The 14,292-nt window shown below is 32.3% G+C and overlaps 1 protein-coding gene across 1 annotated transcript in view; it reads left to right on the forward strand.

Annotated features, from left to right (window-relative positions):
• The window catches only part of LOC118746209 (regulating synaptic membrane exocytosis protein 1), a 322,168-nt gene extending 309,394 nt beyond the window's left edge, over positions 1–12,774 (forward strand). The window contains exon 23 of the mRNA XM_036480041.1: positions 12,619–12,774. Coding sequence (XP_036335934.1) covers positions 12,619–12,651 — 33 coding nt within the window. The 3' untranslated portion in view covers positions 12,652–12,774. The remainder of the gene's footprint in view (positions 1–12,618) is intronic.
• The last annotated feature ends 1,518 nt before the right edge of the window (positions 12,775–14,292 follow it).

The following is a 14,292-nucleotide window of genomic DNA, read 5'->3' on the forward strand; positions in this document are numbered from 1 at the left end:
TTGTAATTTTTTCGGGGTTTCGCAATTTATTCGAAATTTTGAAGGCGTAGAAGTCCAACGGACCTCGGACTTCGGGTTTAGCGGGTCGAATTACATGTCGGTACGTGCATCTGGTTAAAAGTACGCACCACTTTTTTCTTGTGTGCTATGTATAATATGTACTTAAGTATCTCTATACTAGCTTTTATTCTGATCTTTTTGTTTACCAGGAAATCTTATTTTAAGTATAAAAACCAGCAGGAAAATTTATTTACTGCCGTCAAACGCCGTTTTCTTAAATAGCAAGTGAGAAGCCATTTTGGTAGATGTTTGTACCAGCTCTTGGTAGGAAAGAAAGTTTTTCAGTGGTAACCCTGCCCCCAGTCCGGCTGACCAAAAGCCAAGTGGGCGCTGGCTGTTTTAGTAGGCTTAACGCTCAATGGTGCCGGCAATGCATTGCCAGTCGTATTTTTATAGTGAAAGCAGCTGTTGGTGGACTTCGCATAAAAATAAAAATATATTTTAAATGCACCAAGAAAGTTTTCGCCGCGTATCACTGTATTCGAGAGTGATGAACATAATTGAGGACACCAGTGTCAGGTGATAATGAAACAATGCGAGGAGGAAACTGAACGTACAAATTTGAGTTAAATTCATATATCATACTTTCACAACAGGCAGAAAAACTATATTCCGACTTTGAAGAGGTGAATGAATAAACGTTCTGCAAGAGCGTATTAACACAAAATTCCCCGTTTATTAGAAAACGCAAAGAAACTACATATCGCTAGCTTAGAGTAAGTCCTTGTCTAAAAATTTTACAGGCGAGGAAAAAACTTCCTATGTATTTAATTTTTTTTGGTAGATTGCAAAACCTTGAAGACAACATTTTAATGTGTTTAAAGCAAAACGATTCGATTTTAATTAAAATATTTCGTATTATTTTGGTCTCATCGAGTTTGGACTTACCAAATTTGCATTTCAGTTAGGGACCCGAATTTCGATACGCTACGATACCATATCGATATTTTTGCCATTCGATGCCGATACTTTTTACTCGAAAGTTTTCAAAGGATATTCTTTGGAATCGAGTACCAGAACCCTTGTATCGTATCAAATCGGAAAGGTGCATTATAAAGTTAATATGATTAATAATATATTGTAGTTTATATTAAAAATAATTGTCTTTTTAACCGACTTCCAAAAAAAGAGGAGGTTATCAGTTCGTCGGAATATTTTTTTTTTTTTTTTTTATGTATGTTACCGCATAACTTTGGACCACGTCAACCGATTTCGATAATTCGATAATTTGCATCGGAAAGGTAGTGTCTCAGAGGTGGTCCCATACTAATCTGGTTGAGATCCGATCAGTGGATCATGAGATATATATATATATATATTTTTTTTATATGGGAGTTGAAGACGTTTTTTTTTTTGCTAAAAATGACTTGTTTTAATTCTTTTTGATATGCTTAAAGAAAAGTACATATGGGCATTAAAGCAAAAGGTCAAGATTTGAAAACTCTGGGAATTGGTCAACCCTAATTGTAGTAATATTTGAAATATTTAAGACTAATTTTCCAAGTTCCAAAATGTAAAAATCTTTCCTGTTTTTTTTTATCCGCCGAAGTATCTGATGTCACATTGAATGGCATTACGCTACTAAAATCTCCATTGAAACTTTTTTGTTAATATTGTTTTTAAACAAATTTTTAACGCAAATAAAATATGAACTTTATGTCGAATATATTTTTTATTTTGACTTCAGCGCACCCTAGCGGTTCCATTTATTGCAAATCTATGTCGTGCTATAACCTACCGCTGGAAACGCCCATATGTCTATACTTTGGAATTTATATGTAAAGCAATATGGATATATTTTGGGCTTTACAGAGTCCAATATTCAGATTTAATTTCTTAAATTTGGTATCGATGTAAGGAATACCGATAATAATGGGTGCCCGATACTTTTACATCGATACTTTAAATGAGTACTATATTGATACTTTAGGTTCGATATCGTGTCCCTAATTTCAGTGAATATAAGCGGGAAGAAATTAAACAAGCGCCTTAATATTTTGGAGAAGATGAATTCTTAATTTATCTTGCTTCCTGCTATGTACGAGTACATACATATGTATATCGAAATATGAGTTTTCACAAAAACGGGACTCGGCCACTTTTCACTCTTATCAAGCAATACGTATTTCTAAGCACATGCTAACCATGCGGATAAGGAAGATATAACTTTACAATTTTTAACAAATTATAACAAACTCTTGATTTTATTTGTGATGAATATTAGTCAGTGCACATTTTTAGCAAATGGTATACAAAATCACAAATTATGACGCTTTTGAAGAACGTGTGCGATGTGAACTAATATAACTTGGTTGTCAATTAATAACAATATACGGCAAAATTAATTTTTTTCTGGCCATTTGATCAAACCAATTTTTTTTAAGAGACTGAGTCATAAGCATTAAAGTAATTTCTCCCTTTTCGAATCTCTGGAATCGAGAAAAATTGAAATATGAAGGACCTTTGATAAAAAATTATTTTTTAGCATTGTATGTAAATAACAAAAAATAAAAATATAAACGTAGTTCGCTTTTTCTCTAATTTAAACGGTATATAATTTTTTTTGTGGAAACTTATATGACGGGTGCTATAAGGGGTCAAAGGTCAGATCTTCGAAATATTTGGGGTATTCACAACAGTGTCGTAAATGTCGTATTGTTGTATGTCGTAAACGTTAAACGCCTAAAAAACATGGTAAAGGGGTTTGCAAAGTACCATCCAAGTCATATTATGTATTTTCGCAGTGTTAAAAAATAGTTGGTTGTGGTTTCAAGTTCTCTAAACATTTATTTAAGCTTTTAAAGTTTACGACATAAAACAATACGACACTTACGACATCGCTGTGAATCCCTCAATTGAAGACCCTTTATTTCAAAAACTTTTGAACTGATTTTTTATTTGGTATCGTTGTAAAGGCGATTAAACCCCATTTCTTCCTATGTGCATATTTTTATACCTTGTATATACAAATTTGAGAAAAAAAAACTTAAAAGGAAAAAATACCAAGGTTTTTTAGAAAAACATAATTTAAATAAAAAAATACTAAGTAGTAATGTAATAAATGTAATAATTTATTTAAATACGACAGAAAATTTCCCTTACTTTTTTTATATAACTTAATCAAGTATGTATTTACAAAGTTATTATTTTTTTGAAGTGGGGAATAGATGTCTCGATCTCTCTTCGTCCTAAAGAAGCAAAATGGCATTGAAGAAAAATAGGCATTTAAATTATATAATGGGATGAAATCACTACGGTTTTGCATGTCCCACCCGTGACAAAAAAGTTTAAAACATCGTATTGCTTAGTTACTACTTTATGGATTTTTCTATAATTTCATAACAAGAGTGTGTTTATACTATGCAGCCCTATTTCATTTCTTTTATTATATTATGAGTGCCTAATTTAGAGATTTTGAAACGTTTTATCGTGTCCCGCCCGTGACAATCACTTATCAATTTTTTCTAATGGTGCCTAACAATAAAAAAAACAGGTTTAACGTTTCAAACCTATGTTTCATGCCGCAAAACTTTGAAGTTCAGGTTGACTAAACACCATAATACAGTTGATGGGCTAAGCGATGTAGTAAAAAATTTCGCGTGGTCAGCTCGAAAAGTCAAGGTAAACATTACTATCATGGAGACGCCAGAGAATTCTATGACGAGGGTTGCTTAACAACAATCCAAAAATCAATACTAACAATTACCTCAAAAGTTCCAACCAAGAAAATCTACAGAAGAAGTTCGCCTAACTTATAAATTCATTCCAACAAATAGCCCTTAAGTGACAAAGATATATGTATTTGCGTACAAGTATTCTAATGCAGATAACTTTTCGGATTAGACATCGGTATACAAGATTTTTTCTGACGTTCTATGGTTTCACGAAAGGATAGCTAATTTTTAGCCTGAATCGCCCATGAAATCAGTTTTCCAAAAATAACTCAACTTCAGCCACTCTTAGGGCCGGTTCAGCAAGTTACACATCGATTTCGACGTGATAACAGGAGTCGATATCCATGTTAAACCTGTAGTTAGTGTTAGCCAGACATACATAGCTAGTCTAAACAAACTATAAAATCATTAAGGCACATTCGAAATATCATTGCAATCAAATGCAACGTGCAGAAGTGCATTTGGAAAAATGCATATAAAATTTCATGCGTTTGCAAATAATCCATTCTCCCATCAATCTGGCGACTTCTAGCTTTCGTTTGGTATAACTATTGCCCCCTAAAGTAGATCCTGAGGGCAGCAGTATATCATGCGTCTTAAAATGACTCTACTGTTATAAAAGTGGGTCAATTGATCTTGTATTTGGCCTCTAACAATTATCTTACCTAAGCCCTTTCATATGGATCTCACTAGAAGCTCTATTTCACGAAGAAAATCGTACGTTTCCCACCCGTGACAGGAGAATTTTGAATTTTTTTAATAATAAACAACTAATTCTTTTTATGGTTTGTGCTTTTCTAGGATTGCTGGCTCTTTTCTGTATAGTAAAACATCTAGAAACAATGTTAAGTAAACTCACAGACTTTCCGTAAAATATATGTTCTCCAAAAAGCAGTGTATTTTCTTTGTCCTACCCGTGACGGAAGAGACAGCTCAGAATTTTCCGATATAAAATCAAGTTGGAATATTTTTCGTATTTGGTAATAACTCGTATATTAGTGAACTAGTTGTAGAGTCATCGAAATGTAAAATTGCTTAGTACTTTATATAGTTAAATTTAAAAAAGAAAAAATATTTTTCTGTACAAATGTCCCACCCGTGACAATGGAATATAAAAAATTAAAGATTTTCTGTTTTTCTGTTTTATTTAAATAAAGTATTTAATTGTATTACTATTTATCAATTTCTTATTTAAATTTTTTTTATAAAAAATAAGTATATTTTCCTTTTAAGTGTTTTTTCTGAAATTTTTATATACGAAGTATAAAAATATGCATTTCAGAAGGAATGGGGTTTAATCACCTTTACAACGATACCAATTTTTTAAATATTGGTTCAAAATTTTTTGAAAGAAAGGGTCTTCAATATTTGGAAGATCTGACATTTGACCCCTTATAGCACCTGTAATATAAGTTTGTACAAAAATAGGTATACACCATTTAAATAAGAGCAAAAGCGTCTATATTTTAACTGTTTTAGTTGTTTACGTACAATAATTGAAAAGAGTTTTTTTACCACGGGTCCAGTTTCGAAATTCGAAGGCCAATATTTCGATTTCGGAGGTTAACTTCGAAAAACGAAGAAATTACTTTTTTATATATGACCTAATCTATTAAAAAAAAGGTGGTTTGGTCCAATACCCAGGAGTGTTGGTACGAACAAAAACCACGTATAGAGCAGGGATAACACGATTTGTACATTTGTACAGATTTGTATATTTTGACAGTCACAGAGTGGTGTTGTTTAGGAATTTGAGTTCAGCTCAATAAAAGAACGTTTTGTCAGATATCAAAAAGTTTCAAGATGGTGCTTAATGAGTCTAAGCGCAATGCGTATAGTACCAAATTTAATCGCGTTGGTGAAGTAGTTTTTAGTTTTTGAGATACACATATATGATATAAGTGGGCGGTGGCAAACCCATAATCCTAAAATTTTATGAAAACCCATTTTTTTTTTGTATATATAAATTTTTAGTAAATATTGATGAGCTCCTTAGCCAAACTGCTAAAAAAATGTGAACGTCCGGCACATACACATATACATAAATTCAAGACCGTATTTCTACTTAAATAACTTCGACAATTTGTATGCAATTGCATTAAGTGAGGTACCAATTTATTCGAAAATAAATGTACTTTTAGATGAATACTACATATTTGGCAACTTTCATAGAAATTTTTGAAATTAGTGTTCGTCAACGTGGAAAAAAATGAAGAAAAATAGTTTTTTTTTTTGAAATCTAACAATATGTAGTTGTACATCACTTTAAAGCGCTCTAAATTCACAAAATTACTAACTAAAAAAATTTTCATGTGAAATGACGCATTCTTATAGCGACTCAGTATTATCCGCGTGCATTTCTCTTTACATTTCAATAAATATTACGCACTCCTTTATCTGACACAATAGCTAAAAGTAGATGAAGCAATTATGCTACGTTTCACCAGATTCATTTAAGTGTAAACTATTTTAATTTGCGAATTTTTGGTTTCACCAATCAATTTTAATTTGTTTTTAATTTTGATTTAAGTGACCTATGCTTTTCTTTTTTTTAAATAACTACACTCAGATATTGTTATACGTTTAATCAGCTGATCAATATGCATACAGAAACCAATTTCCTTCTGCAAACATCACGCAAAGTAAAATAATATTTAAAATAAATGGATGAGGGCGACATAGAGATGAGGGATAAGAAATCATGTAAATCCCTTCGCCAAAGTAAAAATGTAAAACACTCGGTGTTTAGATACTATGAATATATCGTCACCTGAAGTACAAAAATACGTAACAATCATCGTCGCTGAAATGGAAAAGTCGTGACTAATATTTTTTTTTTTCATAAAAGATGTGGGGAGTTGTCATTCGAATAAATCCATTATATCAATCAATTTAAAATTTTTTTATTAGTTACCATGTTTTGCATTTCAGCGATGATGTTTGTTACGTCTTTTTGCATTTCAGTTGACGAAGGACTATATCATAACTTTACAACATTCACATATTGACAAGATTTGACCATTTGGCTCAATATATTTTTATTTAAATTATTTGTTTATAAAAGTATAGTATAATCTTTAGCAAAACCCATATACTAAGTCCCAGTTTGAATCTTTGTACAACACTTGAAAAAAAAAATCAACAAACTTTCGTAAAAATTTCGAACTTTTTTATTCGTTTTTTAGAGATATTTTGAATATCGTCGGTAATACTGAAGAACGGTCTATACTTGCAACGGAATGCATCTGCATATCGTTACACCATAATAAACGAATGACAAAGCCGTCTACCTTTATGTGATAAACATGAACGATTTCCAGAAGCGATCAGATACAAATAACAGATGAATTAAGCACCAGAGGTAATAAGTGACATAGCACGTTTTACAGTATCGCCGACGATATACAGTTTTGTAGCCAATTCAATTTTATTGCAAGTTTACAGTAACTGGGACTTGCCGTTGATTTTTGGCAATTTTTTTATTGACAATGTCAGTAATTCTTCCATTCGAAGCATTTTCGACAATTTTTTTATATGGAAAAAATGAGCAACACCATCAATGAAAAAGATTTCAAAAAATCAATGGTAATTCCGAGCTACTTTTACCTGCACTTTGTTATACTACAAGTAATTATTAAGCAAAAAACAAAACCGACTTAAATTCTCATATAAAAACTTACGATTATCGTTTATTGCTTCATGGTCCGACGATCGGCTTTAAACCAAATTAATATGGGACCACCTGTGAGGTATCACCTTTTCTTTAAAAAGTTATAGAATTATAGAAATCGGTTATAGTGGTCCAAAGTTATGCGGTAACATACATAAAAAAAAAACAAATATTCCGACGAGTTGGTAACCTTTCTCCTCTTTGTGAAGTCGGTTAAAAACTGAATGGGCTACAAAACTGCGTACTAAAAATCGAATTGAAAATATCGAAATTTTTAATTTTGTTTAAGTTTGTTGATTTCTTTTTAAATTTTGTGCAAAAATTTAAACTTGGATTTATATGGTTTTTGTTAAAAAATAATAGGAGCGTATTTTACGAAAACATCTGTATTCAACGGTTAAAATAAATTAATAAGTCCCGGCTTAATCAGTATTACCCCGATATACTACATGATTGACGGGTTGAAATACAGCAGAATGCCCACTTCTGATAAAATTCGCACAAGTTGGCCATACATTGTGTAATGTATTATTAATAACGTAATATATTCATTTCATATCAGGGAGATTAACAAAATGCCAAAAAAAAACGTTTGCATTGCCACGTTCGTTACCGATATCGCTGAGGAATTGGATATTGACATTGTCTTTCCTCGGAGAGCGATTATACAAAATTTTCGGGCTAATTATCGTGCATCTAGCACTGAAGATTTGTATTGAAAGGCAATATTTATACCGCTATTGGATAATATTTTGGTCGATCACCGAGAAAGATAGCCGAAAGCGACATTAAATATTTTTGAGTTGAACTTATTATAATAATAATAATAGATTGGCGCTTACACATATTTAGTGTTTGGCCGAGCTTCTCCTCCGACTTGTGGCGTGCGCCTTGATGTTGTCACACAAAGCAGAGGGATCTACAGTTTTACGCTGACTACCAACGGCGATGGTATTTTTATGAGAAGCTGTTTTTCATGGCAGAAATACACTCGGAGGTTCGCCATTGCCTGGCGAGGGACGACCGCTGTTAGGAAAAAAACCTTTTTCTATATTTTTTACGATGTTGCTTTGACCAGGGCTTGAACCCAGGTGCTAATGAGTAAAAGCGCGCACTGCTTACCACTACACACAGCGGCCGATTTGAACTTATTACTTCCATCTAAAATCGGGGAATATAACACGCTAAATGAAAAAAATAATGCTTTCGAAAGCATCAAAATCGCTTGGAACGAATTTTTCTTAGAAAAAGACGGTATTAACGATGAACAAATAAAGTAAGCGAAAAGCCATTCCCAAAGCCTGCAGCAGAAATTCTTGGTAAATGCTTTTCCATTGACTAACAAACTTCTGCCACATTCTGGCTACACTTCCAGCTTCTTCTCCGGTTAAAAACATGGTTGTGTAGCAGTGTTGCCAGGTCTTAGGCATGAGAAAACGTCCCTCTTGGTCTGAAAAAACCTCATTTCCTACCCAAAAACCTCTTTTTCAAATGTATGCACAAATAATTGTTCTTATTAAACTTTTATTGTATACATCTATATTTAATGTTTATTATTTTTCCATAAAAGTTTAGCTCATTATATAACAAACAAAATATAAATCCACATTTCAAAGTTTGTGCAAAAATTATAAAAAATCTGCAAATTTTTTCACCTTTTTATTCAGATTTTTTAGATTTTTTTTGAGTATTCCAGGGCAATAATGTGCAAGTTTTCAGGTGCTATAGAATCGCGATGATTTTTAATATATATATTTTTTTCTTGTAAACATTTGGATAATTGGTCTGTTGTCCAAAATGCTAAAGTAAGTTCTGAAGGAACATAGCAATATTGCAGCCTTTTTACGTTCATTACATGCGACTAATTGTGTAAATTTTTTTATGCGCTTAAATAAGGGTTAAGTCATCTGTGTCCAAAAAATAAATATTTTTTGAATCAGCTGCTGCAAAAAACAAAGCTTGTAAAGATTTATTAAGAATATAATTCAAAATCAGTTCTACTTACAAGATTTACAGCCGCACTCAGAAACGTTTCTTAAATTAGCTCTAACGGGCACTTAACTAATGATCGTTAAATCTATTAATTAATGTTTCCTCTCAGAGTTAAAAATTATGAAATAAAAAGTTTAAGTATGGCCCCAGTTGCGGCCCTTCATTTTTGTGACATCACTCACTTGTTTCGTTCGGTTTAAAATAAAATATTAAAATAAGTATTTATATCATTTTGCGCGCAACGGCTCAACAGACGAAATGGCTGAGTGAGCAGAGCACTGGCGTGCCATTCGAGTTCGAGTCCTAGGGCAGGAAAATTTTCCTTTTCCTGTTTTATTTATTTATTTATTTTTTCTTATTTAATTTTATAAACTATCTGTATTGATTTGTTTAGCTTTGTATACCCGAGCGCACTTGTGCACAAGGGTATTATAACTTTGTTCACATAACCGTTGTTTGTAACAGGCAAAACGAATCGAGATAGATATAGACAAATGTATACATAAATGATCAGAATGAAAAGAGAAATCGATTAAGCGGTGACTGTCTGGCCGTCCCGCCGTCCGTCCGTCCGTCTGTGCACACGATAACTAGGGTAAAAATTGAGATATCTTAACGAAACTTGGTACGTGAACTTCTTTTGGGCGTAGGACGGATGGTATTGAAAATGGGCGAAATCGGACAATAACCACGCCTACCTCCCATATAACGGTAATTTTAAGAAATACGAAAACTGCGATATTTTAGTAACTACTGAAGATAATTTACTAAAATTGATACTTACAATGAGTTTCAGACGGAAAACATGAATATTATAAATTTTTGGCAAATGGGCGTAGCCACGCCCACTTATGGTTACATGTGTATATCTTGGTAACCGCTACACCAATTTCTTCCAAACTTGGCACAGTTGTTGGTCCTGGTACAGCATACCAAATGGCCGAAAATTTCTAAAATCGGATAATAACCACGCCCACATCCCATATAACGGTAATTTCGAGAAATACAAAATCTTCGATAAATCAGTAAATATTGAAGCTAATTTATTCAAAATTGATAGTTGCAACAATTGTTTACCAAGAAATAGCATTATGACAAAATTTTGGAAAATGGGCGTAGCACCGCCCACTTGTGATCACATATATGTATCTCGCTAACCGTTCTAGCAATTTGTACCAAGCTCGGTATGGTTATTGTGCTTGCCACATAAAAGCAAACTGTTGAAAATTGTTGAAATCGGACTAAAATTGAGGCCGCTTTTCATATAACGGTAAATTTCAGAAATGTTTGAAATTTCAACATTTCGAAATTTAAGGACGCTAATTTACTTAAAATGTATACACCCCGGCTTATCATGTAGCGGTAGCTTTCGGAAAGGAGGAAAACATATATTTAATACTTGCGCCGGGTATTTAATGTTCGGCTCCGCCCGAACTTAGACTTTCTTACTTGTTTGATCTAATTTTCTTTTGGTGTATAGATTTTATTGCTTTAAAAAGATTTTTTTTTAATTTAACTAAATTGCTTGCTAAAAGACAAAGAAGACCAATAACATGCCAATTCTGGCATCTGTCTTTCAACTCACCTCAGTCTTTCGAGAGACAAAAGTCTTTATATTTCGGCAACTATCTTGAAAGCCCTTTTCTATATTTCCAATAACTAACTGACAGTGCTAATAGTGTTATTATATTTATCGCTTAGCAATAAGTTTTCTAAAAACTAAACGGTATGAAAAACAGGAAAAACTAAGAATTTTATAAACTAAAAGTGAAAGCAAAAAGATGAATCAAAAAAGTTTCCAAACGTTAAATAAAATAAAAAAATATGAATTTTTTGAGCAATAAAAATTAAAAAAAAAATTTATTACAAAAAATTCGTTGCCGAGGATTGAACTCGGATCTCTGGAATGGCACGAAAGTGCTCTGCTCACTAGGCCATTGCCACTGTTACTGCAATGTTATCGAAATTGAAATTTATTGAAAACAAACAAAAAATTTCAAAATCATTCGTTAAAAAGTTAAGTAAAGATTTTTGTTTACTTAACTTTAATGTTCATTCAATGCCGTTAACGAATCATTAACTGACTCTGAGAGGGAATTTTTTCAAATCGTTACTGAGGGACACCTTAAGTAATCATTAAACGACTCTGAGTGCGACTGTTAGTAACCGAGAAAAATTACTGGGAAGTTAAAAATGTAATTTTTTACATAAAAAACGTCCAAACGTCAACAGGATACAAAAAACGTCCAAATGACGTTAAAAACGTCAACTTGGCAACGCTGTTGCGTAGTACCATGAATGATGAAAGACTGAAGGAGAAGCACTTTTACACGTACACTTAGATATCGAAACTTGACAATGAAAGGATAATAGAAAGATTCGCAAAAGGAAAGCGCAAAATTGAGTTTGCAATTTGAATTATTATAATCAAAATTCTGAAGGAGTTGTTAAGTTACTTAATAACATCCTTCATTTGACAAACATTGTAAGCACGAAATAATTATTTATATATATATAAATATTTCTTTAATAAACCCAACGTATAACTTTTAATCTTGTTTTTTTTACAAAATAGTATACTTGTTTTATTACAGAGGACTCTGTAAATGGACCTTGCACCAAATTCACAAAATGAAACTTCCTAAAAGTAAAATTATATCACAAAACACTTTACTTCACACTTTATAAAAATTACATGAAAAATAAATGAGGGTTCAAGCAGGATAGATGCTTGTAGGTCATATAGCTCGAACATTGATTGGTCACTCCCCGGTGAATTAAGTTAGATGCCTGTAATTTAACGTTATTTGACAAGTTTACCCCAATCGTCCCCCTCAAATAAAATCCTGTATCCGCCCCTTACTGGCATGTAGTCTTGTGACCTGTTTGAAAACTTTTAGTTTTGGAGCTTTGTCCACCTACTTTCTCGATCCATCCGACAGTGTGATGTTTTTCAGACATCTTTCTGGATTCAAGAAATTAGCAGAAATGTAAACCGTTTTTTACCCTATTTCGGAAAAAAAAATTTAAAACGCGCGGTCTGAAAAACAAAAGTATATTTTCTGGCCGCAATTCACTGGTAATTTAAAATATCCCCCGATACAGCATTAAAAAGAGAATTTTTTTTATACAGGATATTTAAATGCACTTTAACTGAAACATATAAAAAAATTGAATATTTCCACAAATTTAAAAACATTATTTGTTTGTCTTTATTTCCAGATAACACAGAAAATACCGCAGAGGAAAAATTAAGTATACGTTTGATGCTATGCTGGGAATGAAATATGTTTTTATATGCATACGCATGTTTATGTACTCACATGCATACCAATTGTAAAAAAATTATGGATAACATAAATTTGAATAAATAAAAATGCAAAAAAAAATTGGATTGTCAAATTTCGTATTTATGTTTATAATTAGTAAGTATGTATATACTCAGATCAGACTAGAAGGGGCACCTGTCAAAATCTTAAAACTATGTATGTATAGTCAAAACAGCAGCCACTCTTGAAGCCACCAGAAGTTTGCTAATCATATTCCACATACTAAGAGAATAAAGGTAACAGTAGTCATTTTTCAACAGCACTGAACAAGTACGAGTAAGTAAGTATGTAGCGAGAACGGTGGAAATTCTTTAAAAAAAAAATCTGAATAGAAGGCGCCTTTCTGTATGTTAGATTCGGAAACACTTTTTTGGTAACTCATCACCAGTATATATTAGGGCTGTAAACCGTTCCAAAAATCGATGCGGTTCGGTTCAGTCATTCCAACCACTTAGAGAAAACTTGTTTTGAATATTCCTGTAGCGCATTACGGTTCGCTTCAAATGGTTACTTTTTTATACTAGTGATACAGATATCACAAAACTATGACAAATACTGGACATACATACTTATGTATGTATTTATATTAATGAAAGTCTGTGTTATATATTGAGAAAATTTTAAATAAGTATATTTACAAACCTTTGATTTTTTAATTACAAAACTCAATATTTCAAGGAACTTTTGATAATAAAGTGATATGTATCTATACTTGAAGAAGTCAAGTCCGAAGGAACTATTATTTAACCTTTAAATGTTTACGAAACAAAAAATCTTACAGTAATTAACACCAAATATGACATAAAGGTTAGATGGGCTTGCAATGCATGCATTTCCTCCATACTTTACTTACTACCCTGCAATAAATCACACTGGTTCAGAACTTGCGCTGAGCTAGCCTGAAAAGGGACGGTACTGGTTCTTAATCTATCTAAAATCAATGCTTTCAACTGTCTTTTTTAAAATGGCGATGTCCTACGAAGTGACAATTGTCGCCCTCTCCAGAACTTTCGAACTTGTTCTGAGCTGACTCAGGTTAGATGGTTCCGAGACAGTTCATATAACAACAGTTCCTAGATAGTTCAAAAAGGATCACCTCCGAGCTGGAAAAAATGTAGTTAGTTTTGAGCTGGTTCTAGGAAGTATAGCAAAGAGCTTTTTCTTTAAATAAGCACGCATACAATTTTGTAAATAAAAAATACTTCATTTTATGTTTAAATAGCTATTTGTTTTGCACTAATTTACTTTTTGAGGCAAATTGTGCTTTAAAATTAGGAACATAAAGTGTCAGTTATTCCTTCATTTTCTAAAACCGTTATTCTTAAAAATAATTTATATTTGTTAGGTATAACGTGTATTTCCGTGTTACTCATAGTTAATCGCGCTGATTTTTTATAACTCTTTTTCCACGCGCTCTTGAAGTATTCTCCTATTTAAATATTTTCGTGCAAGATGCAAGATTAGACCTTACTACACTAAGATTTGATGGAATTTGAGTTCAAATGGTTTACGGAATATAGGATATATTACTTAAATAAAACCTTAACGAAAAATTTTTTAAATTAAA

Source organism: Rhagoletis pomonella, unplaced genomic scaffold, assembly GCF_013731165.1.
Source record: "Rhagoletis pomonella isolate Grant_MI unplaced genomic scaffold, Rhpom_1.0 Rhpom_scaffold_00001, whole genome shotgun sequence".
NCBI classification, from domain to species: domain Eukaryota; kingdom Metazoa; phylum Arthropoda; class Insecta; order Diptera; family Tephritidae; genus Rhagoletis; species Rhagoletis pomonella.